This window comes from Pholis gunnellus (assembly GCF_910591455.1).
Source record: "Pholis gunnellus genome assembly, chromosome: 16".
Classification (NCBI taxonomy): domain Eukaryota; kingdom Metazoa; phylum Chordata; class Actinopteri; order Perciformes; family Pholidae; genus Pholis; species Pholis gunnellus.
In genome coordinates this window covers 8005482-8025463 of record NC_136543.1, presented here as the reverse complement: position 1 = coordinate 8025463, position 19982 = coordinate 8005482, and the positions used below count along the sequence as shown (strand labels likewise).

At 39.3% G+C, this 19982-nt stretch overlaps 2 protein-coding genes across 3 annotated transcripts; both read left to right on the top strand.

The window, feature by feature from the left end:
* The first annotated feature begins 4260 nt into the window (after positions 1 to 4260).
* ecm1a (extracellular matrix protein 1a) lies at positions 4261 to 5754 on the top strand. The gene is made up of 3 exons (XM_079175741.1): positions 4261 to 4346; positions 4441 to 4697; positions 5120 to 5754. Exons 1-3 carry the CDS (start codon positions 4274 to 4276, stop codon positions 5315 to 5317), a joined length of 528 nt encoding a protein of 175 aa, XP_079031867.1. The 5' UTR covers positions 4261 to 4273; the 3' UTR covers positions 5318 to 5754.
* A 3641-nt stretch (positions 5755 to 9395) lies between these two features.
* On the top strand, positions 9396 to 19821 carry LOC306708247 (phosphatidylinositol 4-phosphate 5-kinase type-1 alpha-like). 2 transcript variants are annotated; one of them, XM_079176034.1, is made up of 16 exons: positions 9396 to 9525; positions 9908 to 10056; positions 11305 to 11339; positions 11543 to 11629; positions 12096 to 12226; positions 12351 to 12468; positions 12733 to 12885; positions 13158 to 13457; positions 13646 to 13866; positions 13951 to 14034; positions 14219 to 14267; positions 14375 to 14459; positions 15181 to 15336; positions 15490 to 15694; positions 16216 to 16294; positions 16386 to 19821. In XM_079176034.1, exons 2-16 carry the CDS (start codon positions 10008 to 10010, stop codon positions 16389 to 16391), a joined length of 1758 nt encoding a protein of 585 aa, XP_079032160.1. In that variant the 5' UTR covers positions 9396 to 9525; positions 9908 to 10007; the 3' UTR covers positions 16392 to 19821. The 2 variants fall into 2 exon arrangements, with proteins under 2 accessions (XP_079032160.1, XP_079032161.1); XM_079176035.1 differs by lacking the exons at positions 9396 to 9525; positions 9908 to 10056 and adding an exon at positions 11112 to 11119.
* Positions 19822 to 19982: the final 161 nt, after the last annotated feature.

Sequence of the window (19982 nt, the reverse complement as noted above, 5' to 3'; positions counted from 1 at the left end):
ATCTTTTATTCTCCATGCGGTTTCTCCTCTCTGCGGATATTCTAATCGATATTTTCCTAAACTGTAGAGGACGGTATATCGAAAACTCACGTCAAAATGGAGACACAAGCTGCTGTGTTCATAATTAATCCTGCTGCGACAGAAATGAAGGAGGAGCAGATGGGCTTTACGGGCACCAAATAAACGTAGGCGAGACACAAGAGAGTACAACATACTTGTGAGACCGATGTATGCATTTCCTCAGTTCTGCCACCAGTATCTCCTCAAGGTTCTCCATTTTCTTAGCCCATCCATTTGTTAGAAAATGTCAGATATGCATGGACAGGAGAAAACCTGTTGCACATGACCACGCAAAGGGGCGTGTCTGACGGTGTGACGTCACATTGGCCCATGACCCTCGCAGATACGTTAAGTATAAATCAAGCTCTATTCTTGTTGCCTTCTTGCAGGGGCATTTTTGGGGCACAAGAGTTCACCTCCACCATTTGAAATGTTGATGATATGTACACTAACTCCTACTCCCAACTGTATTACACTATAAACTACTAAGGTATGTAGGACACTTTAACCATGAACCAAACCATGTGTTTTGCTGCAGATTGGAGAGTCCATTTTAACTGACGACTGTCACAGGATTCACACCTGCCAGGCCTCTGGAGTAGTTGTGTCCCAAAACATGTCATGTGACCCCAATGAGAGATGCATGGTCGATAAAGGCGTGATGGGCTGCCATGTTCAGCATTGCCTTTTGGAGGCCAATGGGACCCTCAATGCATTTAATGGGGTGGGTAGTATCATTACAGTGCCAGGAGCCTATGAGATTATCCAGAGCTGTGATGTCTCTCCAACGTCAGTCTGGTTCAGGGTGGTGGGGAAGTTGGATATGTGCACTCCTGGTGTCAACACAATTACAGCTGTGTATGTGTTCTTCAACGAAGGAGTGATCACAGTCAACAGTAAACATGATGTCTGGGTAAGTGTCTGGATAAAGATGTGACATTAATCTTACTTAAAAAAAATGAATGTTACTATAAAGTGTTCAATCTGTGTTCACAGATAAATGGAAGAGCGTTGACTCAAACCACTTTCTCCCAGAACAATGTGAAAGTGGTGATCTCTGACAATACAGTGACAATTAACACTTCCAGCCTTCAGGTGTCCTTTAGTTCAACTAATGAACTCACTATTACTGTCAGCGACGAAGTTGCTGACGTGGTATGTGGGGTATGTGGAACCATCAGGCCTGCTCAACTACTCAGGCCGAGTGCTGCACTGAACTTTAGGCAGTGGGTGGCTCCAGATTTCCCCCAATGGTAAGCAACATAAATGATGCCTCCAAATAATGACTGATACTAAGAAGACCTCAATACCATTAACCCATAGAGTGCACCAATTTCCCCAGGAATTGTATTTTTCTATAACAAAATCTTACAAAAAAATCTTACTGCACATACATGTCACTATTGGAGCTTTCTTGAAAAAATATTTCTCTTTTTCTTTTTCAGTGATTTGTAAATTTCAGTCCTGCCAGCTTTCCATCAACTGCATTGATCAACATCCTTCAGCGCTAACCCACCTGACAGCATCATTGATTCATGAAATTCTTTTTATTTACATAGATAATCCCGTATCCATGTAAATCCTATTCCTTGCCTCTTTTCAATTTTCAAAAGTCTGAAAAATATGTTTGTCCTGTCAAACATCTGTAGTAATTAAAAGAATTAATGAAAACAAAGATTTTTCTTGGGAATATATATCAACATAGCATTTTTACTGTGTACTCAATAAACAATTAGTTTCATGTCTGTCTCTTATGTGTAACTGATTCCAATCTGTTGACCTGCATCATCGAACCATCACGGTGCTGTAGCATCCCAATTTTTACCTAAAGTACATCTGTTTGGAAACAAGACAAATTAATACAAAAATGCCTATTATGACACCAAAACATTTTAATTCTTCTGATTTCTTTTTTCTCTGACAGTGATATATTCTAGTTTTGGTCACTAAATAATACAGTATGATATACCACATGCTGAACCAAATGTGGCAATATATATTTTAGAAAAGATTTTAATATGTATGTGGTGGTTACTATTAAGGCATTGCAGTCATTCATGGAAAGGACATTTTGATTTGAAAATTACTTTTTTTATGACTACTTATTTATTTGAAGTAACACCCCAACATATCTGAAACACAAAACAAACCCATCAAATACTGATGGACACTTATTCATGTTAGCTAAAAAAAAAGGGTAGTGATTCAAATACACTTCCTCATAAACACAATGCAGACAGCAGGAATGGTCGCGTGAGAACGGTTTGAATTCTAGGAAGTAAAAAACCATTAAATGGTTCAATGATCTTCCACCGAGTACATCCTTCATTCCTCTCACACGAAAGGAGTCAAAACACTGGTTGTAGACAACAACATGAGACGAGATGTTCTCATATTTATATCTGTGGCAGATAACAGAAAGCACACTCCACTTGTTTTTTAAAACGGTTGTGGGAGTTTACCGTCCAGTGTTAACTTCTGAGAAAGACACCAGAATTGTTTTGATAAGCGTATCAGTCTGTACAATGTTGTTTTCCTACTTTATCCAGTCAGCAAAGCATCACTGACTGGTAAATGCTCAAGAATTGTTTTTTCTACTCTTTAGATAATTTAAAAAAGTGGGAATTTCCCTTTTTTTAATAGTCCTTTTTCAGGGAAGACATTTTGACATCTGTCTCACAGTTCAGATGGACTGCAGTTTTATTTTTAGGAGCCTAGATAAAAACCTTTGAGCTTTTCAATCCTGAGTTGTGGTTTATCACAGCATTTCTCAAACTTGATGATGCTCTGATAAAGGCTTTTGATGGGGCCTTTTCACAATAGGAATTCAATGGTATTCATCCAGTAGATTTATATGTCATTGTCGTGGATCAAGCAGTCAAGGCACAAGGAAACAGGCTTTAAATTCAAAAAGTGGGTTTATTTTCCCAAAAATTATTCAATAACAGTCATTTACAAAGAAATTAATTAACAGCGTTATAGGGCCCCAATAAAAGAAGTCAAGAAAACATAACTCTATTAAAGAATAAGGTTAACAAAACAAGACCCGAATGAAACTGAGGGAAAATATACTGGCTGACCAAACCAACGAAAGCATACAGGAGAGGACAACAAAGACAAGAACCACAAGGTAACACAAAATCGCCCAGATCCCCCCATGCTGTCAGAGCTCTTGGTATGGTCCTTGGCTCAGGCCACTTGATTAAAACCAGGCTCCACCCTCATCCCCATCTTTTATCAGACCAGGAAAGGGAAATCAGCAGCCAGGTAACTTTCATTGTGGGGCTGTGGCCACCACAGTCATCAAACTGTATCAAACAACACAGTTTACAAAAAGTAAACTCCACACACAGCCTTTTTCTTGAGGTATCATTACAGTGTGGTGAGTGTAATTCTGCAGAGGGCATGTTGTTACAGCTTGGCCTGCTGTCCAAAGCATTATCAGCATCTTTACCAAAGTGGTTGGTCTGACATTGTATCCAGACTCCAAGCTGACCATCTTTGGTACAACAAAGGCACTGAACACATTAAGGAAGCCTCAAATGTATTGCCTACGGGCGGCCTTTTAACTGTGAAGAAAGTTCTACTCCAGCATTGGAAAACACCAGAAACTCCCCTCAGTACAGTACTGGCTTAATTACTTGCCTGATACTCTATACAAAACATTTAGCTTTGTTCTGAAAGACAAGTTGGATTCATTTTTTTTGTTATATACTTATTCATTAACTCACTTATTTATATTCGGTTTCATTATGTTTCGTTGGACTCGATATGTGTTCAACATGTTCTGGCTACTATCTGTTATAGAAAATGAAGCTGATGAACTGTATCACTGCTTCCATTAAAATAAATATAACATGTGTTTGCATTTGGTGTAAGGCAGAGTTAATGTTTTTAGAAACACCTGTGCTTCCCCTCTGAAGACAAGTCAAAATGGTAAACCCATATCATCATGGAATACTTATTTCCGCTACGATTGCAGACTTTTGAGACCAAATAGTTGTTGCATGCATCAGCAGATCACTGAAGTTCAAACTCATTTCGTTTTTATCTTGACAGCTCCCAACACACACACACCCCCTCAACACTTACACCCCCGCTTCCAAGCATTTCACGCCCACAGACTCACTCACTTTGCCCCATATAAGCTGGTTGCAGATCCAGTCACAATATCTTTGCGCAACATAAGCTCCGGCTAGACAACCATACAGCCATGATGTCGATTGGAGGCCTCACAGGATTTTGGATGATTGCACTGCTGACTCTTCATGGTGCAGATGTGGGAGGTAATTTCTTCGAGATTTTTTAAGCATTTATACTTAATGTACTCTTCTAATCGCAATGTTGACTTCTGTGTTGCTTCATGTTCTTTGCCTACAGAGACCAAAAGAAGCTCTCTCAATGAGCCTGATGTGCCTTTCCCACCTGCCTGTCCCACTGCTCAGAACCTCGCTGCCATCTGCCATCAAGGTCAAGGCCGTCCCAGATACCTACCCAGCTTCTTCCCGAGATCCAGGGTCGGTCACTTCCGCCGCCGTGGAAACGCCATCAACCGTCTGGAGTCGTGGTACAGTTTGTGCTGCAGCAACCAGATAGCACAGCAGCATGACCAGATCCTCTGCTGCGCCCAACAAGCTGTGAGTCTCTGCCTGTGTTTGTGTGTGGGAGAAATAATGAGATACATTTAAAAAATAGTTTAGGAAATAAACCAAGTATTTTGACATAAATATAATTGAATTAATTAAATATATGACAATGTCAATTGCAAGATTAATTCAAGTCATAATTCAAAAAACAGGTTAAATGTATTGCCTTTTACACGATGAATGGTGACAAAAGGACCTTAGTGCCTCAGTTCAGCAGGACCAGCATCAGATAGGTGGATTAAAAGACAATACACATTTTAAAGGAATACCTGTGTCCAGTATTCTGCACCCAAATACAAAGGAATAGATTTAACTTTAGAAACTAAAAGTGGTTAGGACTTGTGAGGATAAAATTAGCTTTTCACAGGGAGATGAAATACAACTTTGTGACCTTGAGTATGTTTTTCTTACAGTGGAAACAAACCCTGTCCCAGTTCTGTACAGAAGAGTTCTCCACCATGACTGGCGCATACGTGTGCTGTGCGGACGGAGGAGACGCTCAGTGGGCGTGCTTTAACAGCGAGCTGCCAAACCCAAACTATGACCCAACACCAGGCTACATTGCACCCCCTGTCCCCGTGGAGCCAGGATTCACCTTTAACGGTTGCTGAAGTTGGACAACAAACTAAATCTATACAATATATAACAAAAATTAACAGAATAGTTAGGTCAAAGTATCTTGCAATGAAATAATGATTTTTGTATAACCTTGGGGAGTGAGATTGGGTTAATGTGCTAAAACCTGCATTAGAAAACATACATGCTGAGCTAATAATGTGATGTCTCCTGTAGATCTTTGTCACAGAGGCGGACAGGGCATGCTGGTTGTGTTAATGCTGAGTAAGGATAACGGCTGAAGTCAGTTATTATTTTGACAACTCTGTATTTCAACCAGCTTTGTCACAACAACGGGAAACATGTTTTTTTAAATGCATTTTAATTTGGCAAATGTTCACTCACAGTCATAGCTCAAATAAATTGTGTCCTGAGTTGATTTTACAGTTTCTAACATGTACTGTTCTTTGTTAGGGAAATAAAGGATGAAATGAAGACATTAAAGTTCTCATATGTTTTTTGTTACTGAACAAGCTACTGATAATGGACATCTGCTATATGATGTTTGTCTGATGGCCTCTGTGGAAGACGTCAGAAATATTGATAAATAAGCATTTGGTACATGCGGAAAATAACATGTGACACATCACAGGACCCATCAGCCTTGTCGTTATATTTAATTTCTCATTGAAAAAAACCTCCACAGGAAAACCTAAATTAATGAATACCAAGCTGTGGAAGAGCTACACAACAAAGAAGACACTGCTGAACAGCCAGTCAGCATCGAAGGATCTGGAAACCATTTTCTCTCTTACTTGCTGCACACAGAATGGAGGCACGCATTGACGAGTTATATTCAGTAGAGAAAGTTTGTAATACTAAATAAGGACTAACTCATTTGATTAAATTAATCCCTTCACAGATATAGGATTTTATTTGATGATATTCTTTTAGGGTGATAATGTCACAAAATGTAACAACGGACAAAAAAACCTCAATAGAAGCTTCTTGTGTAAGAACAATGACCTCCAGAACCATGGACAGCGCTGTTTGCTATGTGTAGATGATGTGTGTAGGTGTAGCAGAGCTGTGCAGCAATGAACGGAGCAGATGAGAGAGAGGGAGCTGCAAGCCCAGAACAGCTACCCGCCTCCCACTGCTCATTTAACAAACAATCTCTAATAAAAATAGTCTCTGATAATGCTAAGTTCTAATGTGAGAGCTCTGATTAATAATGAACTTCTTCTGATTTTGAGACAGTACGTATATATCGTTGTTATTTAGCCCCTCTGAGGCTAAATGGTTTTATCAGGGTACCATGTTTTTTATATTACAACTAACTGAGCAGCCAATTAAAAGAGAAATCCGTTCTATAATTATCAAATCGACCAAAGTTTCACATGTTTAACCATGACGTATATAAGCATTTGGTATATACAGATAAAAACAGGCAGCACACATCACAGGACCCATCAGCCTTGTAGTCACACTCAATTTTGCCTTGGAAAGAACCTCCACAACTGTGGAAGGAAGAAATAAATATCAAGCTTTGGAACAGCTCCACAACAATGAAAACACTGCTGAAAAAACAGTCAGAATCAAAGAAACCGGAAACTTTATCATCACTTTTAGACTGAACAGACCCAGATTAACACAGGTGGCGTCCAGGGTGACGAGACATGTCTTTTCATTCCGTTTAAACCTGGTATTTCAGCACAGTTACAGATAAATTAAGGCTTAAGATAATATTGCCCAGAAAGCGTGGTCAATAAGCATTTTGTACATGCTTATAGGGCAGCTTCAGGACAATGTTTCTCATGTTGGATGGCATGTCCAATTCCTTCATGTCCTTAATTTGTTCTGATGCATAACAGCATCCCCGGAGAAAAAGAGCAAAAGCTTGAACATCATCACCTTTAATAGGTGTCCAGCTGAAGACTTTGTCCCTACAAGCAGAAGACATTCTTTTGTTCATTTCCAAAATGTTCTTGTTGAACATTTTGAGCTCTCTTGTATCCTGGAGGAAGATGTTGGCAGCTGCGCACTATGTCTCCTTGCTGACCTCTGGTGTATTGTTCAAGAAAGTGCAGGCAGTTGGCAAAGTTGTTTGTCTTTTCCTCTACTCAATTTTCAAAAGCTCTGATGAAAGCTTGGTACTGAAGAGGATCTCCATTAAATACTGGAATGTCTCTTGGTGGGAGAGAAGATGAGAGATTTTGTTGGACCAATAAAGCAGTAATGTCATTTTGTCTTTGCATGATATTAACAATGTCCCTGACTGTTATCACTGAGCATTGGAGTATGAGAGTGAACATGCCCCACTGAGTCTCTCTGTACATGTGTATGAATGATGGACTTCAGTTGAGTTTCTTGCACTTGATCTGTAGCTTGAGTATGGGCATTGGTTCTGATATTTCGTACTCCTTGGCACTTTTCTATGTGGTGAGCCGGCCACTTTGAAGTGAGTTTGAGGTCTCTTTTTCCAGACAGCTTGAGGTCTCTTTTTCCAGACATGTTGCCCTCTTTCTTATCGTTAGGGACATTTTGTGCACTCCTCCTTTAACACAAGCGACCCACACTGCAGCATTACCATACAATACTTCTGTTAACAATCACAAGCACAGTTCACTTCTTTCAAGTCATCATCACCACAACCGGAAAACAAATGCATGAATGAAAAGAGAAAATATATTATTGAGTCCGAAACTTATTTCCTCACAGCAGGATCAAACGATAACACTCATTACGTGGCAGTTCACACCAACAGAGTTACTGGGTTTCTAAAGCGCATTCCATCTTGTAGTGTGCTCCTGCTATGGTGTGGATTGTCGTTCCTTTGTTTGGCATCTTGGCGAAAGACAACGTGCATCTAACAAAGCGCATCCACATTAAGTCCAGAGAATCCAACAAATTGTCCTTTTTTATTGTTCCAAAACTTTTTGTTCCAAGTGTGGGGTTTACTTTGTTCCAGGGAAGTTTTTTCCCTTTTTTTAAGGGAGGTTATTTTACTTTATGTAGTGTTTATTTGTCAGAGAAATAATCAAAAACAAAACTTACATCAAAAGGCCCCTTATGCAGTCGGATTGTAACTCAAGCAAGAAGTCCAATGTCCAGTGGTGATTTATGGTGATTTTATTGTAGTGATCAAAAGTAAACAGTTGTCCTGCAGTCTGTCTCTCTGGTAAAGAAAACCAAAAGATGTCCATTCCTGGTGCATCACCTGACATTGACACACCTGCTACCTGTATCCCTTCACCGACACAAGTGCCTGGCCTGGTGCTCAGTGCCCCTAGTGTCAACACAAATAAAGACAAAAATAACAACAAAATAATTGAATGAACTAATGAAATAGCTCCAACACATATTTAGATAACAATCGCTCAATATAGCCTGTATTGCATTGTTGACCACACACAATCATTATACTGCATTTTTTGACTAACTGGGAGGCAATCGTTTCAAATGAATGTTTAATGCTATTATCTCGTATATATTTTTGGGTCGTTAAATAATATTATATATTCTATATTCAAAGTGCTCAGTATTAAACTTAGAGCATTTGCCTCCACACGGCTCTCAACATGGTGAGGGTGCTTACAGTGTTTGTCTGTCTGGTGGTTCATGTCTGCCACGATGGTGTCATTGTTATTAGCTGTATTGAGCGCATTGCAGAGCCCAGGTAATAGCCAGTGGGACACGCTCACATGCATCAACATAATGGAGGCACTGGCCATCAAAATTACGAATCCTGTTTTGGCGAAAGTATGACCCGCCCTACTCTGTCTCCGTTTGGCTAGTACCCTTTGACTTTGTCGGTTTAATATGGTTAGGTTTAGGCATGATGAGAGAGATTGCTTTGGGTTGGGATAAGAATACAGTATGACCTTACCATAGTAGGAGGAATGGTAATAAGGTGCACAGAGAAACTCTGGATACAACACACATAGAGGGAGAGCGACTTCATTCTCTGCTCAGGTAAACATTACTCCACTATATCTTTTCATGAGAAATAGTTGTTCGGTGACGTGGTGCACACAATAAAACTCCTTTGTTTTCGGTTTCTGTTTTCCTGTGACATTTGTGTTTTATTCTGAAAGAACATTTAACCGGAAGTTTTGTTCTTGCTCTGGATGGTGGTGCTTAATACAAAACTGCTGCTTCCGCACTGCTTCCTTGTTTATTTAGTTTTTACGACAAACAGTGCCTTTAAAGTTGAGTTTGTCTTTCTCTGGAAACGGCGAAAACTACTCCACGAGGTTTTCCAGTGAGTTGGCTCTTTGTTTGTAATGTTGTTATTTAGTTATCAGTGTGACCAGCTTTGCTAAAGTTAGAAAAGTTGAATCAGAGTTAGCAGCTAGCTAGCTTAATTAAATGTCGCAATCCAGACACCAATGTAAGTTAACGTGCTAACATGTTACAACATGCACTGGTCTTACCATTCATTACATCCCCCCACAGCTACATTATTCACAGACTGTTAGCAAAAAGTTGTCAAAAACTACCGTCAGTCTCCGTCTTGTTAACGTAACAATCCTATCAAATCCTCCAGTCCAGCAACAGAGCCAGTCAACGTGGCGGTTGTCAATATTTGTGGCATGGAGTCATCAGAAGTGTTTGCTGTTAACGAGCTACTTTTGTCTACACAGATCCCCAACTACTAGAAGTGCTCACGCAGAGAAAACTGATAACGTCTAACCAGGATCTGACTTTCAACACAGCCGAGTTTGAGATCAGGTTTCGGTCTGAATGGCCACAGCTGCAGAGGAGCCTCCAGAGCTGCAGGGCCTCTCTGGTAGTAAGTACTAACGCTGTATTTTTACACCACTGTTTCATGAAAGGGATAGATCAGATGTGTTTGACACGAGTTATTCACTTAGATAATCTAGATAGATGGTCATTAGCTCAGGTTATGGATCCTGTGGACGGGCAGGTCTCAGCACGCGAACGGCTCATCAATCAGTCAGTCCTGTGACAACCTCAAACGATCTTCAATATTGGCTCTATTGTTTGTATACAGTCTATTGCCAGGTTTTTAGGCACACCTAGCTGAAAATAAAGCAACCCAATACTTTCCTGATGCTTGTTGTTTTCAGTTTTTGTTAAAACCTTCAGTGAGTTACTGACTCAAGCATATGGTCATTTTGGAGGTTTTAATGTGTGGATTTGTTGAACTCCATTGAGTTATAATGAAATGTGTTACTATTATACTATTAAATCGTATTGAAATAAGTGTGACGGACCAAAAAAAGAGTAATGTCAATAGTATAAGAGACTACATTAGTTTTAGAACAACAGCATTTAGTGAAATCAACAGCAGTAAATGGGGCCATTTAACAACAACTTTTAAAGTGGAACTCTAGCGATTTTGTATTTTAGTTATATTAAGTTGTGGGATTCATACGAGACAGATTGAAAAGATGAATAGTCAAAAGGGCCAAACATCCTGACTTTTAGTGCCTGGTATGGGTCAAGCTCTAAAAAAACGGGTTCCTACATTTCCGGTAATGCGACTTTAAAACTCTCCACTTGATGACATCACAACATCCTCAGGGTTTGTTTTTTTCCTTTTAAGTGTAAAATCGGTGGAGTCCCCGTTAATAAGTGAGAAAAGCAAACTGAAAAGTAGACAGTCACATCATTTTCACTTTCTGAAGTGTTTTTTAAAAGACAAAAGTGAACTATTGAGGTCTAATGTTCAATTTGGACTGCCAGGAAAATAACTGTCCATTATCAATATCAGGACATTCATTAGCCTCTTATGAATTTACTTAAATAGTAATAGAATACTTATCTAATTCCTCCCATTGCACTCGAAGACCTGCAGAGTCAGTTCTGGAGGAGACTGTCTTTTCTCAGAGGTAATGAACGAGGTGCGTCTGCACGCTTTCTTTTCACCGTTATGGAATGGTGGAAGCTGTTTCAAGCTGTGTTGTGTTATATTAACGCATCCAGTGTGAGAATTGCATTTGTTTGATTAACTCATTTCTTTCCCTCCTTGTGTATTATTTTCTAACTTTTATGTGTCTTCCCCTTTTCACTCCAGATTCGACTGGGGCCCGAAAAAATGCTCCTCCCGAGGTAAGGAATAACTGATTCGTTTGCAGGAAATGCGTACTCTAGCTCTGTGACTGTTGTGAAACACATTGCGTTTGTCTTCACAGCATTTACAGACATTTAGCTGACACACCCTCCATTCCTTCCTCTTTGAAACATGAGGATATTACTTCGCAGCAGACTTTCTTTCCGCTTCTATTTAATTTTCCCACCATGTTTGTACTCAGAGTCCAAGCACCAGCATGACTCCGGCCATGAAAAAGACCATCGGCCATCGTGGAATTGATACCACTGGGGAGACGACGTACAAGAAGGTGGGAGATCAGCCTTCATTGACTGAAGCACATTCACTCACTTTTGAGTGCAACCAACAATAATTTGCCTTATCTAGTAATCTGCCAAATATCTTTACGATTAATCGCTTATTATTATATTTTTAAAAGCCAGATGTAACATCTTCATATGTCTTGTTTTGTCTGACCAACAGTCCAAAACACAACGATATTTAAATTGTAAAGATAATGTTTGGTGCCTTTGCTTTAGAGATGACTCAAACAATTAATCAATTAGCAAAAAAGCTGCAGATTCATTTTTTGTTCCCTGATTAATCAAGTAGTTGTTGCAGATCTATACTCACTGTTAATTTGTGACAATATGTCAAACCTTTCTTGTCAAGTTCTATTGTGGAGATTGCTTATGATTGGTTAATAATATATAAACCATAGACAGATCTGAACTGTATTTGTCATTTGAGTCATGTCAGTTTGCTCTGTCTTCCAGACAACATCTTCAGCCCTACAAGGTGCTATCCAGTTAGGCATCGCTCACACGGTGGGCAGCTTAAGCCAGAAACCTGAGCGAGACGTGCTGCTGCAGGACTTTGAAGTAGTCGAAAGCTTCTTCTTTCCCAGGTAAAACTTTGAGTTAAAGACAAGTTGTAAAGATGATGGTGTTCTGTCTGTACTAAATGATTACTCCTTTACATAACCTCCTTGTATGTTGTCTAATCCTCTGCCTCTTGTCTTTTACTGGCAGTGAGGGCAGTAACCTTACACCAGCCCACCACTACGGAGACTTCAGGTTCAAGACGTACGCCCCAATGGCCTTCCGGTACTTCAGAGAGATGTTTGGCATCCGGCCTGATGACTACATGGTATTCTTGTTTACTCAGCATCTGTGATAATCAGAAAATGTGCTAGTAGAACAGTAAAACTCTGAGCAAAGTGCAAGAACTGTGAGAAGAAAGGCGTGAAAGAGTGTAACCAGGGAAGCGTGAACTAATTGGGCGTCGTTGACACACTAGGTGTTGGGCTGCTTACGATGTAAAGTCCAGCTGACTTGTTTTTAACTGGTGTTCGTAGTTCTTTGGTTTCTATAATATAACATTTCTAACTACTGTGCTCTGGTCTGGTGACAGTACTCTCTGTGTAATGAGCCGCTGATCGAGTTATCAAACTCCGGGGCGAGTGGATCTCTCTTCTACGTCTCCAGTGATGATGAGTTCATCATTAAGACCGTGCAGCACAAAGAGGCGGAATTTCTGCAGAAACTGCTCCCAGGTTACTTCATGGTAAGATCTAATGATTGGCTTTAATAACCATGGGCATTTTCCATATTGTTAATGTAAATAATCATTAGTTGCAGCACTAAAGGCATCGTACCATTTTTTACTATTTTGACATAACAAGCTCTGGCAAAATATTGGCCCTGCATTGTTTTTTTTTCCATGGCTAATGTGCAACATGTAAGGCTGTTTGGATTTTGATCAGTTGCACTGATGCTTGTTTGGATTTTGTTTTAATATTGTACTTTCCTTCTACCATCCTCTCTGCTCTCTTTCAGAACCTGAACCAGAACAAACGGACCTTATTACCAAAGTTTTATGGACTCTGCTGTGTCCAGGCAGCGGGTAAAAACATCCGTATAGCAGTTATGAACAATCTGCTCCCGAGCGCCGTACAAATGCACCTCAAGTATGATCTAAAGGGCTCCACCTACAAGCGGCGGGCCTCAGCTAAAGAGAGAGAAAAGTCTGTGGCCACATACAAGGACCTGGACTTCCGGCAGGACATGCCGAATGGGCTGATACTGGAGGGGGACAAGTATAGTGCTGTTTGCAAGACCATCCAGAGAGACTGCCTGGTAAGAACTACAGATTAATGCCTGTCTAAACATGAGACTACAAGTGGGATATTTTCAAATGTACTTAGGATAAAACCATCATAAACGCACATAGACTATTAGTAAGAAATATCTATGTTTTTCTCATGTATTTTCCTCCCAATTCATTTGTAATCACTGGTCTGGTGTTTTTTTTGTTTTCCATTCAGCTTCTGCAAAGTTTTAAGATTATGGACTACAGCCTTCTGGTGGGAATCCACAATGTAGATCAAGCCTGTCGGGAGCAGGCCAGCAAAGAGGCGGTGGCCGGGGCCGGGGCCGGGGCTGTGGACCAACGGAAGCCACAGGGTCAAAAGTCCCTGTACAGTACTGCTATAGAGGCCATCCAGGCTGAGGCAGGGAGCATGGGATCACCGGAAACAGAGGACCAGTGAGTGACAGTGTTTCGGTGGTCATGTTTACTGAGAGTAATGACAGAACACCAAATGATATTTCTTTTTGTTTGATTTGACAGAACGGGAGGAATCCCTGCACGAAACTCAAAAGGCGAGAGGCTGCTGGTGTATATTGGTATTATTGACATTCTGCAGTCCTATAGGTAAGCAGCACACATGTTTGTATAACTCTAAAGCCTTTGTGCAGTCAGTGACGCACAAAGTCTACACAACCTGCATAGCAAAAGCAGCCCGTTGGCAAGGCAGCGGCAGCTTCAGCGCCCTGTCTGTGTCTATACAGGATGTGTTCAAGCACAGTATTGATCTATGCTCTGTGTTGTTTTTCAGATTAGTAAAGAAGCTTGAACACTCGTGGAAAGCTTTGGTTCACGATGGGGTAGGCTACATCCTCTACTACATCATCTAGCCTCAGTTAATTGTGTTTTAAATTAGTTTGAATTTACATTTCTCTAAGTAAACCGTGTAATCTTTCCTTTTCTGTAGGACAGTGTATCTGTACACAGACCAAGTTTCTATGCGGAACGATTTCAGAAGTTCATGTGCAATGCAGTCTTCAAGAAGGTCTTGTGTAAGTACATATTGTGTCCATGAATGTATGCGTATGAATACTGTGAACCCTGCAGCGTGGCACAGATCACACCTGTGTCACCTCATTGCTCGGCACATTTGTTGCTTTCATTGGCTTTAAGCACAGGGCTCTCCCTGTCATGGTGCATTGACAGTTTGGGAACCCTGTGGGGAGCTTTCCACAGAAGAAACTTATTGTTGTCTTGGACGTGCAGAGTTTCAATTATAGAAACAGCTGCTCAAACATCCTGCCTAGAGCAGATGATGACTCTTGTTGAATTCATTAACATCACTCAACATTCTAGACTGCTGATGAAACAAATATCTGCTGCCTTTAGATGGCAATAAAGAGTCAATCTTTGCTGCATGTTGTCCCCCTTTGTCCCCCTTTCTAGTCTACCTGTTCTAACTATCTAATAATGGCAAAAGGGGCCAAAAAGAATTGTAAAAAAATAAGTCAAATGTCAGCTAGTTTAAAAAAACGTAGATCAAAAGTGGAAAGTTGGACGAAACATGAATAATGGTGTTTGTTTGATTTCAGAAGTTTATGTAGGTTTGCATTCACCACTTAAAGTGACCAAAATATCACAGAATACATCTTGGCACCAAGATCGCATCGCCACACCCTCAGACATGCCTCTCTGCCCGCTGGGTCGCACTATTGCCCATAATGTCAGTGTCATTTATGGACTCTTAATTAACACTTTTCCTCTTGTATCTAGTAAAGACATCGCCATCTAAGAAGCGGCGTGCAGTGACACATGGTCCTTTGAGGAAGACACCTGGTGCTGGGCCTTCTCTGTTGACCCAACTGAGCAACAACAGTCAGCACTCCAACCTCCAACATCAAATCAGCTCTGACACTGAAGGAGACAACGGTAAGAACTGGAAACAGGGTTTCAAGTGAAGTGCTGAAATCTACTTTAATTTTTTGATACCGGCAGTCCTCCAGCATGTACCAGCACGTGAAGTGCTTCTTTCGCAACACAATCTTAACAGTTTTCCACCCACTCCACTCCCGTTCCACCCAGCCATGCAGTCAGGTCGTCCTGACCTCCTCCCAAAGACCTTACCACCCAGCAACGCTGTTGGCAACGCTACTGAAACCACCTCCTCCTTGGGAAACCCTGGATTTCTTCCCACAAGTCAGCCTCACTCTGAGGATGCCTACATGCCAGTGGAAGTGGATTTAAACAACACTCTGAGTAAAGACCAGGAGCTCAGCTCCCCCAAGAAGTAAGAGGGAGAACACACATTAAGAATAGTATTTTCATTTGAGAGCTCGTCAGAAGTATATGCATATTCAAATGTATTTAGGTCTGTCATGGATTGTAGTGTCTAATGATTAAATGTGTAGTCTGATATTTACAGTTTGAACTCAGATTCAAGTCTATTATCTTACATGATGCCATTGTTAATGATAATGGTCATTATTAACTGTGCAAAAGCTGTGTACACATCCCACCTCACATAGTTTGATTGGCTGTGTTTTGTTGTGTTGTGGGAGTGAAAGCTGACATATAAATGTTGTTTAACCAGAACCTCAAGAAAGGTCAGCATGCATAACGGCAGTGCAGTATTGTTAAAAGTGCCATCTAGTGGCAAACATCTCCATCATGCTAATCTCAAAAAACACATTTTAAAAGTATTTTGATTTTTTTTTTTTTTGTATATTCATTTAATTTTTATACACAAATAGAGTGTTTCTTATTGTGTGAAGGTTCCATTCACTTACACTGGTCTTTTGTTGTTTGCAGAGCTCAGTATGACGAAGGTATCGGTTCTGAGGACGTGATCTCACTCAGTGACATTATTCCTCAAGCAAGCAAATGCGCTGTAAGTTGCTTAAGTTTTTAATTTCTTGTGACAGTTTTAGCTTATCCCGAGTGTTTTTTTGTAACTTATGTTCATTGCCTTTGGTTTTTAGGTGTAAAAGAATGAACTTAAATGATCCGAGACAAACTTGGAGGAAATCATGGGCGTGGATGAATTGTTACAACCCACTTGGTGTGATTTGAGGTAAAGTTTACTGTGCATCAGCGAGACCAAGTGGACCCTTTCAATGTTTTTGTTGTTGTTGTTTTGCACTATGATATCCAAATCTCAACATGGTATGAGCATGTCAGTGGGTGGTTGTGTTCTGACACTAGTAATTGCGGGTACATTAATGCTGTGGTTATTGAACACTATTATTCATCTCATAGGAATGCTTCTGTGCACAACCAGATTGTTCTTGGCACTGATGTTTAAACTCAGCCAGCATTTGATGTAGAGTGTAACATGAGGACTTTGCCTTATTTGAGACTGTCTTTATTTAAGCGTTGTTTCTTCAATTTTATTGTCTCCTTTTTAGAATTACTTCCTCCTTTGTGTTTACCAAATGCTGTAGCACATCCTTGTGTATACTCGTCTCTGTAAGTGTCTGTCCCACCACCCAAAGGCCCGTGCCGGTTCCTACTACATGATTGACTAAGATGTCTTAACACAAAACCATATTATTTGGGTTGGGAACACAGTTTTAACAGCAATTTCTGTATATATACTTGGTAAGCTGCCGTTTTTGAAGCCTACTCTGAATGCAAATCATGCTGGAAAAAGAGGTGATCCTCAGCTTGTGATTTTTATTCAACCAATTATTCTAATAATGGACTGTGATTTATAAATGTTACCTCTCATGTTCAGGTCAAAGGGTTATATTAAAAGGATTTTTTTATACTTACACTGTACAGTTTGATATCAGTTTCAGGTTTATTGTGTCGACTGGCTTATGTCTAAATGTGACCAAAGAACTGATACTCAGTGACTTGGGGCCTGTCTCATTAAGTGATACCAGTGAGTTAGTCAGATAAGTTTGAGTTTTTTTTAAAAGCATGACATGATTACAAACGTGGTACAATCACGTTGTTTTTCATTATAAATTATGATATTTCAAATGGTAATATAGTAAATGTTTGCAGTGTAAGCAGGTGTCCCACTGTGACTATAAAATAGAATAAAGAGCATCGGACGTACTGTTTCAGAGTATTTCTATTGGTATAGCTCAGCCTTACAGTAATGACACATTCTAACACTGCAGCCCTGAAGAACATAATGTGATTTTCTAAGTAGGTATATTTTATATAATCATAAATAACAACAGATCTTCTGCATTGTTTGGGTAATTTATGTAAAGCATCTGAAACTAGCCTCCACTAATATCATCCAAATGCATAACCATAACACCACCGGCAGTTTCAGACCTGCAGTCCAGTCCAAACTGCGGCACCAGTTTAGACCTAAAGATGTACTGATTTGCTCAACCGGCAGTCAACGAAAGTGACAGCTTCAGAAACTTTGTCTAACAGCTCATGAGTGTAAGAATATTTTTGTTTGTTTGCTTCCGGTTCATATTCGTATGTTTGTTTTTATTTTTCAACATTTTGACCACATAAAGAGTTTTGCTTGAGTGTTATTGTCCGTCATTTTCTGCAAAGTAACCAGGAGAAAGAAAATAAAACTAGGGTAGGATGCACTGGCCAAAAGAAATTTAGCAATATATGTTGGTAGGAGTTTTGACTCTATAAACATGGGTGGTCGTTTTTATTATAATTTTTTAAATGATACTCTCACAATTTGCATTAGTCCACTGGTAATAGTCAAAAAGCTATGTATAAACTTAATATGATACTCAAATTTGAGTGATCTATTTTCCCCTTTACTTATGTCAACCACATATTACAGCTGATGTATTTCACACCGATTAAGATGTATGGCAGTTTGATTGTTGTATTATTTTCAGCTTTTGGTTTTCCTGATCCCGATATTTATAAACAAGTTGTGCATCAAGTACTTCCTCAACATTGCTCATACTATTTTGTTGTATTAATTATGATCTTAACCTTAACACAACCTTGGTTACTGCAATTTCCCAAAAGGGTTATCTTCTCCATCTGTTGTTGAATTAATTTTAGTTGATTTGTTGCATGTGATTGGATTGTAATTAAAGAAACGTGCCAATGTCATAAGATGAACTAGTAAACCCGGGGTTAACAGAGCCAGCTGTGTGAGCTTTGTTTGTACGGGTTATACAAATTCATCAAGAGAGATTTTTGAGACAGGGCCCAATTAAGATATAGTAGTAATGCTTTTCATTAGGAAAACATGGTGATGACTGCAAACTGGTAGACATATTGGTTGTTTGATTCAAGCTCGGTTTTAGCACGAAACATGGATGTGAAATGCTTAAATGTTAATTATTGTTCGATGTTTTAAAATGCAGAAATGTTTTAGAATACGTTTTTAGTCTGACAGCCAAATTAAATCAGTAGCATTAAAGATGCTTCAACTATGCAACAAAACTCTTTGTTTACAGCATATACAGGACTGTCTCAGAAAATTTGAATATTGTGATAAAGTTCTTTATTTTGTGTAATGCAATTAAAAAAACAAAAATGTCATGCATTCTGGATTCATTACAAATCAACTGAAATATTGCAAGCCTTTTATTCTTTTAATATTGCTGATTATGGCTTACAGCTTAAGAAAACTCAAATATCCTATCTCTAAATATTAGAATATCATGAAAAAGTATACTAGTAGGGTATTCAACTAATCACTTGAATCGTCTAATTAACTCGAAACACCTGCAAGGGTTTCCTGAGCCTTGAAAAACACTCAGCTTGGTTCAGTAAACTAAATCACACGTATGGGGATTATCACAATATTATAATTTTCTGAGACAGTCCTGTATACTGTATTCCTGAATGAATAGATAGTGGTGCAATACATTAAATGACATGACAATTTTTCAACCAAGAAAAGAGGAACATGCATCATTTGGGTGGTTTTATACATCCTGTCAATGGTATGTGGAGGTATTTTATTCTGCTCGCTGTTATATCAAACTGTCCGACCCTATTTTGAAGTGAAACTTTAAAACAGTTAAGACATGCAGCCTATGAACTCAACATGTACATAGTCATATGTATTATAGTATTTATTACTGTATGTATTGCTCTGGTGTCCAGCATGTTTATTAATGGTGATTATTGATTGGAAATGTGCCTTTCTCTAGCACAACAAGCTTGTATCAAAGGCATGCAACTGTAGTAAAACTTGTCTTCGTTGTGATGGTTTTGATTATTATAACAATTGTGAAATCATCCTTTAATTTTTTTTGTTAATTTTAATTTGTCCATTAGTCTTCACTTGCCTTTGTATTATATACAGTAAATGTGTGCAACTGTATGCAATAATCACAATATTGCCTTTTCCACCAGAATATGTATTTAGAAGTTCTCTCTCTCTTGCTCTTTTGGTGATTTCATGTTTTTGTACACTTCTACCTGAATTTATGAAATAAAACATTTGATTGTATTACATTATACAGATGTTTTCTGTCTTTAATAGTGTTATGCAATATTATATATTATGATATAATATATCATACTGTAAGTGTAAGACGATATTAATGAGTTAGCTATCCCTTTATTTCTTGGTGTACTACGCCCTTGCAATGTCACAGAATAATAAACAGCATTTAATT

Excerpts from the sequence above, each read along its gene's own strand:
- ecm1a (XM_079175741.1), top strand. The coding sequence starts at position 4,274 with ATGATGTCGATTGGAGGCCTCACAGGATTTTGGATGATTGCACTGCTG. Across the intron at positions 4,347-4,440 it reads TCATGGTGCAGATGTGGGAG|AGACCAAAAGAAGCTCTCTC; the intron begins GTAATTTCTTCG and ends CTTTGCCTACAG. Across the intron at positions 4,698-5,119 it reads TCTGCTGCGCCCAACAAGCT|TGGAAACAAACCCTGTCCCA; the intron begins GTGAGTCTCTGC and ends TTTTTCTTACAG.
- LOC306708247 (XM_079176034.1), top strand. The coding sequence starts at position 10,008 with ATGGCCACAGCTGCAGAGGAGCCTCCAGAGCTGCAGGGCCTCTCTGGT. Across the intron at positions 12,227-12,350 it reads GAAAGCTTCTTCTTTCCCAG|TGAGGGCAGTAACCTTACAC; the intron begins GTAAAACTTTGA and ends TTTTACTGGCAG. Across the intron at positions 13,867-13,950 it reads TCACCGGAAACAGAGGACCA|AACGGGAGGAATCCCTGCAC; the intron begins GTGAGTGACAGT and ends TTGATTTGACAG.